Source organism: Saprolegnia parasitica (assembly GCF_000151545.1).
Source record: "Saprolegnia parasitica CBS 223.65 unplaced genomic scaffold supercont2.46, whole genome shotgun sequence".
Classification (NCBI taxonomy): Eukaryota; Oomycota; class Saprolegniomycetes; order Saprolegniales; family Saprolegniaceae; genus Saprolegnia; species Saprolegnia parasitica.
Window position 1 is genome coordinate 229418 of NW_012156440.1, and position 11721 is coordinate 241138.

Below are 11721 nucleotides of genomic sequence, written 5' to 3' on the forward strand. Positions count from 1 at the left end.
CAGCGGTGGCCGAGGCGGTCGTGGTGACTTCACCGGCGGTCGTGGCGGTCGTGGTGACTTCGGCGGTGGCCGAGGCGGCCGTGGCCGTGGCGGACGGGGTGAATCCGGTGGTCGCGGAGAGCTCGGTGGCCGAAGCACCGCCACGGACTACCACGCACCGTATCAACCTCCGTCGGCCCCGTATCCGACAGGACCGTATCAGCCTCCATACCAGACAGCAGCCGCGCCATACCAGCCACCACCCGCGCCTTATCAGCCCCCGTCTGCTGTGCCGTATCAGGCACCGTCGTACCAGCGACCGTCGTATCAACCACCGGCGGCGGCTGGTAGCAGCGCGTACTCGCAGGCGTACGAACCGCCGCCACCGTACGCGCCAAGTTATGACTCCCATCGTGGAGCCCAAGCAAGTGGCTACAAGCAATCTCCTCTGCTGCCCCCGCCGACATATCAAGAGTACGCACCCAGCAGCGCGCCGTACAAACCAAGGTACTCGAGTGACCACGCCCCGCCTCCGCCACTGTCTCGGTACGACGCACCGCCGTCTCGGTATGACGCGCCTCCACCACGGTATGACGCACCGCCGTCTCGGTACGACGCGCCTCCACCACGGTACGACGCGCCATCGTCTCGGTATGACGCCCCGCCGCAGCGTTACGACGCGCCTCCGCCGTCTGCTTACGACAACCCTGGACGACACGACGTGGGTCCGCCGTATAGCCATAGCTATGCGTCCCCTTCGTACCCTCCGCCGTACGCGCCGAGTGGATACCACCCGCCGTCGTATCCCCACGACCCGCGTACGAGGTCGGTGCTCTCAATCTCGTAGTAGAATCTCATTGCATCTTCGCTTACGTGTAGACCCACGTACCTGCGTACGGTGCCCCGTATTGATCTGCATTGCTCCCTACGAAGCTTCCATTCGATCCGGCTCGCACATGTAATGAGCAGCCTCGGTAGTTGTGAAATTGTAGATTAAAAGATCTTATCGAGGGCCGATGCATGATAGATAATAATGACGGGTTTAGTACGGGAGCCACTTCCACTCGGGGCTCTCGCGCGTGAGCTGCGCAACGTGCTCCTCAATCGAGCGACCGGCCGCCTTGGCGCACTTGGCCATCTTCCGCGCGTCCTTGGTCGACATGGCGCGGAGCGACTTGGGGTTGATGATGACGCCGGTCACCTTCATCTTGTCGTTGGACGAGCCAAAGGCGGCACGGGACGGATCGTCCTCCTCTTCGATGACCTTCTTGCCACCGCCGAGGCGGTACTCGGTCTCCTGGGCCTCGCCCACAACGCGGACGCGACCCGACTCGACGAGCCACTTCTCCGTGCAGAGCGAGTTGTAAAACTCTTCCGAGTGCGAAATCATGATGCAGCCACGGCAAAGCCGCGGATGCCGTCGGCGAGGGCGCCCAAGGCCGCGCGATCCAAGTAGTTGGTCGGCTCATCGAGCACGAGCAAATGCGGGCGCGTCCACATGGCAGCGGCGATGACGAGCTTGACCTTCTGGCCACCCGAGAGACCGCGGATCTTGCCGTGCGTACCAAACTCGGCGTTCAAGTTGAAGTCGTCGAGGTGCTTCTGGACCTCCTTGGTCGTCGTCGGGCGAAGATCCATGCCACTGGCGAGCGTCGCCTGGCGGATGTCTTCCATTTCGGCCATCTTGCCGAGGCCCATGGCTTGGAGCTCCTCGAGCGTGTAGTAGCGGTTCTTGCTTTCCGTCATGCCCCAGAGCTTGCATTCGTACTCGAGCGTGCCGCGCTTGCCCTTGCGACGCGACATGATCTTCTCGATCGAGCCCTTGGCGCCCTCGGCCTTGGCGGCCTCCGACTCCTTCTTGTCGACGCGCTCGGCGAGTTCGCGATCAATGCCACCAGGACCGCCGAAACGCCACTGGATGTACTGGACCGGCGAGCTCTCGAGGTGCTGCTCGACGTGATGCAGCGAGTGCTGGGCCACGTACGCGATACGCAAGTTGTGGTGCTTCCAGAGCTCGCCCGTGTCGGGCATCGTCTCTTGCACAATCATCTTGATGAGCGTACTCTTGCCGGCGCCGTTGCCACCAATGACGGCGACGCGCGACGCCAAGCAGAGCTTGATGTTGACGTCGACGAGCTGCGGCTTGGTCGCGCCGGGGTACGTAAAGTTGCAGTTCTCCATCGAGAGAATGCGGCGCGTGGTCGAGGCAATGCCTTCGAGGCGGCCGGGCTGCGGCAGCACAAACTGCGTGTCGGACGACGAGAGCTCGTAGTAGTGCTTGGCCTCCGGGTGCTTCTCGACAAACTTGGCGAGCGTACCCGGGTACAAGACGAGCTGCTTGCTTTCGTAGTGAAGCACGTCCGTGCAGACGTTGTCGAGGAAGCCCGTGTCGTGCGACACCAAGAGCACCGTCATCGACTCGAGCGAGTTGAGGTAGTCGACGAGCCACTGGACTGCGTGCACGTCCAAGTGGTTCGTCGGTTCATCGAGCAAAAGCACATCCGCGTTGTACAGCATCGCGCGGACGAGCGCGAGCTTCATGCGCCACCCACCCGAGAGCGCAGCGATGGGGCCGTCGAGCATCTCGCGCGTAAAGCCAATGTTGACCAGCGTCGTCTCAAAGACGTCCGGCGCGTTGTGCGCAAGCTCGGGCGCCGCCTTGAGCGACTCGAGGAGCGAGCCCTTGTCCTCGACAACGTCTTCGTGCTGGACATACACCGTGCGGAGGTGCGTCGGGAGACCTTCGATCGTGTGGTTCGAGATGTTGCGCATGAGCGTCGTCTTGCCGACACCGTTCTTGCCCACGAGGCCGTAGCGGTGGCCACGCGTGAGGCGGAGGCGGGCGTTGCGGAGCAGAATCTTGCCGCCGTACGCGAGCGAAAAGTCAATGTCGCACACATCGTTCGGGTCCGTCGAGACGACGCGGTCGTCGCCGAGGCCGCCGCCAGCCTTGCGCAGCGCCTTGCACACGCGATCGGCGTCCTCGTCATGGAGGTGCGCCGAGAGGTACGGCAGCACGAACCCACGCCACTCCTTGCCGCGGTTGTGCGTCACGAGCTCGGCGCACACGTCCGTAATGTACGTGAGCGTAAACTCGGTAAGACCCGGGTGCGTCGCGATTTCAAGCGCCTCGTGGAGACCCGCGATCAGGTTCTGCTGGAGGAGCTGGCGGATCGCCGCCGGATCTTCTTCGTCCGAGCCTTCGCCGGCAGCGCGCTTGAGGCACGCACGCGCATCCGAGGCCACTTCAGCGACTTCTTGATCCGCGATGCGCTCAATGACCGTGTCGAGCTGCGGCAAAAGCAGCGGCACAAAGGGAGCGACGTCGCTCGGGCGAGAGACGAGGCGGCACATGCTGTCAATGATGCGCGAGGCCTTGCGACGGAGCGCCGACGAGTTGGTCGACGTGTCGCGCAGCGCCTTGTTGAGGAGCGGCGCAATGAGCGAGAGCGTCGCCGCGTCCACGTTGGCGACGAACGTCGTCGCGAGAAGCGCGTCGATGGTCGCAAGCGTCTTCTCCGGGTGCGCAATCACATCGACGAGCGTCGGGACGAGCGGGAGCACATCGTCGTTGCCGATCGTCGAGCAGGCAGCCGTGAGCGCCGAGAGCGCGGCCTGCTGGACCTGCGTCTTGGTATCCCACACGACTTCCGAGACCTTGGGGATGACTTCCGGGAGCGAGCACGAAACCTCGGTCGGCGCACGCGGCGCAAAGTTGCGGAGGAGGTCGAGGGCGGCAACCTTGCACTGCCACTGGCGAAGTTCCAAGCAGACAAAGATCTGCGAGAGGAACGTGCGCGTGGCAAGCGGGTTCACGAGGTCGAGGAGCGAGTGCGTGAGGCGGATAGCAGCGTCACGGACGTTGGGCTCCTTGTCGGCATGGCGCTCCATGATCGAGACGAGGTCTTCGACGACAATCGGTTCAATCGCGGACGAGACAGCGTCGCAGCGACCCATGGCGGTGAACGTAAGCAGAGCACCTTCGCGCGAGTCGACGGCCTTGCTCTTGAGCGCGAGGCGCGTGAAGTCGATGATGTAGAAACCGTGGGCGCTGCCAATCGTGAGAAGCTCGAGCGCCTTGACGAGGTCGGCGATCGCAGCCTGGCGCTCGTTGCGCGAGACTGAGCCGGACATTGTGTGGAGCATCTTGTCGATGATGGCCTTGCGCTCGTCAATGTCTTCAATAGCCACGAACGTGGCGCAGTCTTCCTCGTTGCCGAGGACGCGGGTGAACTCCTTCTCGGGCTCGGCCTCGCTGCTAGAAGAATGCACCGACGATGGGCGCGCGCTGCCGGGCACGAAGGCCTTGACCGTCGGGTTGTACGACGGGAGGGCGGCCGCCGAGACGGCGCTCGGGGCCGCGGGGGCCAGCGGCGCGGGGGCGGGGCGGCCAAACATGGTCGCGTTGGCCGCGGCCTTGGCGGCAAGACGTTCCTTCTGTGCTTTGCCCATCGCGTGTGATTCAACTATGGCACCTCGGAGCAGCCCGTCGTATTCCCTTGAAAAGTATCCTCGTCGACTATACCTGAGACAATGACGCCAAACCGTCGCATTTTATTGCGCTTGCTCGATAATTTATACAAATCCTAAGTTACTTTTAAAAATACATTTAGATTCATTTTCCGCCTTTTTGATTGGATTCGACGTGGATTCCCTCGCGAACCGAGCTCCACCACCAATCTGCGCGAAGGGGCTTCGATTCTCACACGCTCATTGGCTGAACGGGACCACGTGTACTGCATTAGGTAATCTAAAAAAAGACGTCGAGAAATGAATGGCGGACGCAACGCCCAATGATTGGGTGGCGCTTGACACGCAAAAAGATCGCGCGTGCGTTTTATACTCGAATTCGCCTGTTTAAACGCGTCGTGAATCTCAATCTCAATCGCGGATAGCGAGCTTGGAAAAGCCATAGAAGCTCTCAACGACATTTGACGACGACGACTCGAGTATCGCTCCCATCATGTTGTCGAGGAGCTTGACGCACGTAGCGCCCACGGCCGCACCATTCCGGCGCACGTGCCGGAGTAGAATCGGCAGAATCTCGGCTTCGGGGATCCTTCGCTCGTCGAGCATGAGACCCCACGCCCGCGCTTCTTGTGGCAACGACACACACTGCCCGTTCTTTGTATACGAGTGCGAGCTCAAGAGCACCGTCCGGACGCGTGTGCATGTCGGCGCCGTGCGGTCCACAATGCACCTAATACATCGATCGCTCCGTGACGACAAGCGTGCAGAAGCGACCAGACTCGCAGTACCAGTAGAGCGATTTGCGGTAGAGCGAGCGCGAGCTCGGCACGGCTTCGTCTTCCGTGATCGTTTGCCCCGCAGCGATGAACCGATCGGGGCCATAGTACCGGCGAAAGAGGAGCTTGGAGCCGTTCGAGACCGGATCGTCTCCAAATGTGGCGCACGAATACGATATGTTGGTCCCTTGAAGCACCTAGTGCTCGAGTTGGTCGAGAAACACGGGCGCGACCGCGTACCTCGCGGTCCAGCGGCACCGTATGCATGTGGCTCACACGCTGCTCGTCGGGCGTGAGGTCAGCCATGCTGATCTTGCTCACGACATGCGTCTCGACGGCGGCAACGACTTGTTTAAAGCTGACGCAGTCCACGACGCGCTGGCTGCGCCAGACGTACTGGAGGCAGTCGATGTTGATGTCATCAATGACAAACTCGTCGGGCGCGTCCGTGAACGGGTACCGCTCGAGGATCAGATCTGTGTTTTGGTACACGAGGTGCGTGAGCCAGTCAAAGCCGACGTGGCGCGACTCGGGCGACGCGAGGAGCGCAATCTTGCGCACAGCAAAGATCGGCAGCTCCATCGGAAGAATCTGGCATTGGATTGAGATCGGACGATGGGGTCGACGGCATACCTGAGGTATCGTGTGCCACGTGTCGTCCATGGAGCGTGCCATGAGCTTGATAAACTCGACGTACGCCGCCCGCTGTTGTTTGAGAAGGCGATTTTCCGAGACCACGAGTTGGGTCTCATCGTGAAGGCCCACCGCGACGTCCTCCCAAGATAGCGCAGGAACGTCGGGTCGTCGTTGGGCAAGTATGGCCTCGAGATCGGCGACTTCGCGCCGCAGGTTCTCGAGCTCGGACCGCTTCTGGTGCACGTAGAGCTTCTGCTTGGCGCGGTTGTACTCGCGCCACCGGTTCTTCTTCTCTTGGATGCGGCGCTTCTCCTTGAGCTCCATGGCCTTGCACTTCCAGTCTTGGTCGTCGTCGTCGCCACACGCGTCCATGCTCCGGTTGCTGCTCTCGGATGTCGTCCGGGCCATTTCTGGAGTAAGCGGTATCCGGACACCAAATCTGGGATTGCCGACATGAAACGACGGCCGATCTTGCGTCGTGCGACTGCCGACAGAGTAAACTGCGTGATAGGGCGAGGGACTTGCTACTAATACTATCTCCCCTTGCAGAGATTGCTCTGACCTCAATGGGGCAGCAGCGCTTCTCTGTAAGCAGCTCTTCGTCGACGACCCTTGCTGATAGACAAGCGAGTACCCAACCAATAACTCCTACCTGTCTGTCATCATTGACAACCACTATTATGTTGGCGAAGCGACGCGGCGCAATCAGGTGCCAGGCTGCTTTCCGGCAAAAGATCGATCTTGTTGCGCTCGACGTGAATGCTAACGCTTGAATTGGACTTTGAACCAACGAGAAATGCCGGGACATTCAATGCACCAGTGTCTCGCTACTCCACCAAGCAGAACTCGGCAGAGCCAACTCAGTGCGTTGCGATAGCGCCGTGCCCGTGTCCATGCACTCAATGCCTGTACTAGTACTATACAAGGCAAGGGAAGGAAAGGTACGGCCAACTGGGTCAAAACGTGCGTTTTCGATGATGCACACTGAGATCGCGTGGCGAAGTAGAGAACAATGACTATCATCCATGTCGAAACAGTGGAGCCTCGTCGCTCTCACCAACACCCAAGGGATTCCTTGGCCGAGCGCCATTGCCGAGCAAGTCCTTTGCACTGCAGTGTTTGCACTGGCAACGACTCTCGAACGTCGAGCATCCGGATAAACACATTTGTCAAAAGTGCCTCCATGCGAGGCGAGAAGCGCAAGCGGACGCCCACGCGCGCCGATGGCATCCATCCGCGCAACAAGTACAGGGTTCCGCCCGACTTCAAGGAACTCTCTGCCTCGTACCCGTCGCTGCAGCCTTAGTATGCCACGTCATCCTTGGTGGGCAACGACTCATTCATCCCAATAGCCTCCTGCCCACGGCGTCCGGCGGCATGCACATGCAATGGCACGAGCCCGACGCCTTGCGGTACGCATACCCCGTTGCTGTTTATTTCATCAAATTCAATTGATTGTCCCGTAGAGAGCTCACAAAGGCCTTGCTGCACCGCGACTTTGGGCTGACCTGGGATATGCCATCGACCAACCTGTGCCCGACGGTATGAACGGCTAGGCATGCGAGAAGCATCTTTTGACGCATGTAGTTGACCAACCGACTCAACTACATTCACTGGATCGAAGACCTTCTCTTGCTCTCGCGACGTACGTACGTGGGCAACGACATCGTCGGCATTGACGTTGGCACGGGCGCGTCGTGCATCTATCCGCTCCTCGGCCACGCCTTGAATCAGTGGCGCTTCGTCGCGACCGACATTGACGCAGCATCGCTCGAGTGCGCGCGCGCCAACGTCGCCGCCAACGAGCTCGAGCAGCACATTTCGCTGCGCCTCGTTGATGGAGCGTCATGTGTCCTCCCGACGTCACTGCCCCCAGCGGTTGACTTTAGCATGTGCAACCCGCCCTTCTTCGACTCGATGGACGAGGCCGACACGAACCCGCGCACGAGCTGCACGGGGTCGCTGAATGAGATGACGACACCTGGCGGCGAAGTCGCGTTCATCGAACGCCTCATTGACGCAAGTCGTGCGCTCCAGACCCAAGGTAGGCTCGTTTCGCCCGTGCCGTCGACAACGACGCGGGGTCTGATAGTGCGCTGGTATACGTCGCTCATCGGACGCAAGAGCTCGCTTCGGCCGCTTCTAGCGACGTTGCGCGCCGCTGGCATTCGCAACACTCGCACAACCGAGTTCTTGCAGGGCCGAACGACGCGCTGGGGCCTCGCGTGGTCATTTACAAGCGACGGCATGGATGCTGCCGACCTCGTATTACAAACAACTGCATGCTACTCCGCACTATCATCGTCCTGCTTGTATAGGCTGCCCACAAGGTTCTCGGGAAGCGCAAGGAGCGACAGCGGCGCGATACGATGGTTTTCCAAGTCGACCGCCTCGCCCCGATGCAAGGTACTACCTTTCTCTCCCCATATACGTTGTGTGTGCAAGTGGTTTCATAGAGGCTAGTCCTATCCACGGCTGCAGAATGCTATGCGACGTCCATGCTCGCATCCTCGAGAGCCCTGCCCATGTGCTCCAGGTACAGCGGCGCGATGCGGGATTCTCGATCGTAAATGAGTCGCGCGCGATGTAGGGGTGCCTGGCTGTTGAACCTCTGGGCGATAGCACCGAGACGAAAAGCGACTACATGCTCACATACGAACGCGACGGAGCGGTCGAGTGGGTGGCCGATGCGAGCGTTCTGGCCTTGGACACAACCTTTGACGTGACGCTGACGTGGCGCGACGGAAAGAGAGATCTCTTCTGGCAGATCGCAGACCAGTGGAAAGGTGCGATCGTGCGCACGGGCCGCACATGGCGGAAGCGCCATCAGGGCTTTTACGTGGATGCGACTGGGGCCTCCCAAGTATAAAGTTCGCAAGGTTTACGTACGATTGAGTTTTTGAGTTTCGAGTTTTGAGTTTACAGCCAATGGCTGCGCACCAATCAACAGAGCGCGTGCCAGCCAACCTCGTTTAGATCAAGAAACATGTCGGCCCGCGTGACCAAGCAAATCCTGCGCGCGACCGTGCTCGTGGACGAGCCGTCCAAGACGAAGGGCAAGGCCGCCGGCAAGTCCAAGTCCGGAGTTGCGGCAAAGACCAAGTCGCTTAAGAAGCGCCGGCAGTTCCTTGACGAGGCTCGCATCGAGCGCAGCAAGTCGGACAACACGGCCAAGAACATTGCCGTGCTCACAAAGCTAACCAAGACAACCAAGGCACAGGATCTCATGAAGAAGGTAGATGCACCTGCCACGCGCTCGGCTCGACACTTATCATCCTCGTGTAGATCCTCAAGCAAACGCAGCGCTTGTAGACGTGACGCTGCTTCCACCTCGTGTACTACCCTATTTAATCGCCATCGTAATCCACCGCTCCTCTTGCGCACCCTTCGTGTTTTTGCCGCCATTTGCCGCATAGCTATGTAGCATCAAGCGTTGCTCCGTTAGACACGGTCGAACGTTGGTCGTCGTCCTTCGCTCCTTGCCCCTGCAGGCAACAGCGACGTGAGGCATCACGTCAACTCGACGTTGTAGTTGGCTCGATCCAGTGTGGTGTACGTTTGTATGTATTTTGACAGGGACATGCAAGTGCACTGTCGCTCGCGGGCGTTCTTAGTTGCTACCCATCGCAGTGTCCATGAGCCATTGCACCAGCACTGTCCGTCAGAGTACCTTTCGTCCTTGGGCTTGACGACCGTCGCCTTGATGCCGCTCTCGTGCACGTTGACCTTGACCGTATCCAAGCCGTCAAAGTCGTCCTACGCGGCGTTAGATCGGACCTGTATAGGCGTGGCCTACCTTGGACATCTGCGAGACCGTGTACGAGAAGACAGTGATGGCAAACGTGCTGAGCGCACCGGCGAGGATCAAGTTCTTCTTCAGCACCGAGTTCATGGCGGCCACGGATTCAATACAATACCATCGGCCGCGCAACTTGCATTGTCCGGATACATCCGGATAGACCGTGCACGAAGTCCACGGTGCAATCCCTCGGTTTAGAGACCGTATCCAAACGACGTACCCCGCAGCACCTCTACATTGCAAGGGACATGCCTCTAAAGACAGGGATGTCCGGATAACAGAGCTCCACGCAGTTGCTGTATCCGGATGATTGGTGTCTATACAAAAAGCGAGACAACATGTTTTTGCATCGCTGCTTACGACCGCGTTTGATTGGATGGAATCATGGCGGAGCCATTACGAGCTTTGAGTCACTTCCACATTTGCCTCCGTCAACATGCTGGCGCTCACGGACCTCTTCGCTGAGCACGCGAAGCTGCTCGCGGCCTTTGGCCTCTTCCTCCTCGTGGCCATCTACCTCTCGCTGCCTAAGAAGACCAACGGCAAGCTCCCGCCGGTGCTCAACTACATGATCCCGATCCTCGGGTCGTTCCCGGCGTTCGCCAAGGACCCGATCCAGATGGTCCTCGACGGCTACAAGGAGGTTTGCCCATATCCGCTCATCCGCGTACATGCTCATGACGTGTATATGATGAGTAGAAGGGCTCGTGCTTCACGGCCAAGATGTTTGGCCAGGACTTGACGTTCCTCATTGGCCCCAAGGCCCACGAGTCGTTTTACAAGCCCAACGACGACTACTTGAGCCAGAGCGAGGTATACCAGCTCATGACGCCCGTCTTCGGCCCTGGTCTTGTCTACGACGCGACGCCCAAGCGCCGCGCGCAGCAGATGCAGTTCATGGCCAACGGTCTTCGCACGTCGCGCCTCAAGACGTACGTCGAGAAGATCCGCATGGAGACCGAGCTCTACTTCAAGGCTTTCCCGAAGGAGTCGACCGTGAGCCTGAAGAAGATCTTTTCGGAGGTCACGATCTTGACGGCGTCCCGCGCGCTCCTCGGCGATGAAGTTCGTGAGAACCTCTTCAAGGAAGTCTCTTCGCTCTACTGCGATCTCGACGGCGGTACCACGCCCCTCAGCTTCTTCTTCCCGTACCTCCCGATCCCGATGCACCGTCGTCGTGATGCTGCTCGCAAAAAGATGTCAGATCTCTTCTCCGGCGTCATCAAGCAGCGCCGTGAGTCGGGCAAGCGCGTACGTCATCTTCGTTGTCGTAGTCTCGTCCTTAAACTTGGATTCGATTGTAGGCGGACGATATCCTCGACACGTTCATGAACTCGGAGTACAAGGACACGCCGGGCGTCCCGATCCCGAATGAGCACATTGTCGGCCTCCTCATCGCGCTTCTCTTTGCGGGTCAGCACACGAGCTCGCTCACGGTCACGTGGGCCGTCATCGAGCTCGTGCTCCAGACGCCCGAGATGATCCCCAAGATCCTCAAGGAGCAGGACGAAGTCCTCGGCGAAGGCGGCAGCGACAACCTCAACTTTGACACGGTCAACAACATGCCGATCTTGCACGCGTGCATCAAGGAGACGCTGCGCCTGACGCCGCCGCTCATCTTCCTCATGCGCAAGGTCATGAAGGACATTACGTGCAACGAGTACACGATCCCGGCCGGCCACATTGTGTTTTCGTCGCCCGCCGCGGCGTGCCGCCTCCCGGATTACTGGGCCGAACCGGACAAGTACGACCCGATGCGCTTCCTCGACGGTCGCAATGAGGAGGACCGCCAGCCGTACACGAACGTGAGCTTCGGCGGCGGCATGCACGGCTGCATGGGCCAGCAGTACGCGTACATCCAGGTCAAGATTGTGCTCAGCATCTTCTTCCGCCTCTTCAAGGTCGAAATGGTCGACAAGACGTTCCCGAAGCAGGACTACACGTGCCTCGTCGTGCCGCCCGTCGGCGAGACGCTCGCCAAGCTCACGCGCGTCGACTAGATGCGTTGGCGCGAAAGCCTTTTATTTTTGAGTTATGTAGACCATATTTTGGACAGGCAGG

General features: G+C 59.7%; 7 protein-coding genes across 7 annotated transcripts in view; 4 read left to right on the forward strand and 3 right to left on the reverse strand.

Annotated features, from left to right (window-relative positions):
- The window catches only part of SPRG_22244 (hypothetical protein), a gene marked incomplete at both ends in the record, with an annotated part of 2219 nt that extends 1393 nt beyond the window's left edge, over positions 1 to 826 (forward strand). Inside the window, one exon of the mRNA XM_012348740.1 lies at positions 215 to 826. Within this exon, the coding sequence (XP_012204130.1) occupies positions 215 to 826 (612 nt within the window). The remainder of the gene's footprint in view (positions 1 to 214) is intronic.
- A 195-nt stretch (positions 827 to 1021) lies between these two features.
- On the reverse strand, positions 1022 to 4431 carry SPRG_09488 (hypothetical protein; the record flags this gene model as incomplete). Its single annotated transcript, XM_012348685.1, has 2 exons — positions 1022 to 1348; positions 1381 to 4431. 2 exons carry the CDS (start codon positions 4429 to 4431, stop codon positions 1022 to 1024), a joined length of 3378 nt encoding a protein of 1125 aa, XP_012204075.1.
- A 429-nt stretch (positions 4432 to 4860) lies between these two features.
- SPRG_09489 (hypothetical protein) lies at positions 4861 to 6263 on the reverse strand (the record flags this gene model as incomplete). The annotated part of the gene is made up of 4 exons (XM_012348686.1): positions 5859 to 6263; positions 5466 to 5816; positions 5238 to 5422; positions 4861 to 5179 (listed from the first exon to the last, which is right to left on the reverse strand). Exons 1-4 carry the CDS (start codon positions 6231 to 6233, stop codon positions 4861 to 4863), a joined length of 1230 nt encoding a protein of 409 aa, XP_012204076.1. The 5' UTR covers positions 6234 to 6263.
- A 781-nt stretch (positions 6264 to 7044) lies between these two features.
- SPRG_09490 (hypothetical protein) lies at positions 7045 to 8730 on the forward strand (the record flags this gene model as incomplete). Its single annotated transcript, XM_012348687.1, has 8 exons — positions 7045 to 7166; positions 7214 to 7273; positions 7328 to 7403; positions 7449 to 7905; positions 7954 to 8126; positions 8180 to 8267; positions 8318 to 8397; positions 8452 to 8730. The coding sequence occupies 8 exons, from the start codon at positions 7045 to 7047 to the stop codon at positions 8728 to 8730; spliced, it is 1335 nt and encodes a 444-aa protein (XP_012204077.1).
- An 88-nt stretch (positions 8731 to 8818) lies between these two features.
- On the forward strand, positions 8819 to 9247 carry SPRG_09491 (hypothetical protein). The gene is made up of 2 exons (XM_012348688.1): positions 8819 to 9096; positions 9147 to 9247. Exons 1-2 carry the CDS (start codon positions 8848 to 8850, stop codon positions 9171 to 9173), a joined length of 276 nt encoding a protein of 91 aa, XP_012204078.1. The 5' UTR covers positions 8819 to 8847; the 3' UTR covers positions 9174 to 9247.
- Positions 9248 to 9364: 117 nt separating this feature from the next.
- Positions 9365 to 9794, reverse strand: SPRG_09492 (hypothetical protein). The gene is made up of 3 exons (XM_012348689.1): positions 9658 to 9794; positions 9532 to 9617; positions 9365 to 9478 (listed from the first exon to the last, which is right to left on the reverse strand). Exons 1-3 carry the CDS (start codon positions 9751 to 9753, stop codon positions 9472 to 9474), a joined length of 189 nt encoding a protein of 62 aa, XP_012204079.1. The 5' UTR covers positions 9754 to 9794; the 3' UTR covers positions 9365 to 9471.
- A 281-nt stretch (positions 9795 to 10075) lies between these two features.
- On the forward strand, positions 10076 to 11721 carry SPRG_09493 (hypothetical protein). Its single transcript, XM_012348690.1, has 3 exons — positions 10076 to 10303; positions 10360 to 10911; positions 10965 to 11721. Exons 1-3 carry the CDS (start codon positions 10097 to 10099, stop codon positions 11658 to 11660), a joined length of 1455 nt encoding a protein of 484 aa, XP_012204080.1. The 5' UTR covers positions 10076 to 10096; the 3' UTR covers positions 11661 to 11721.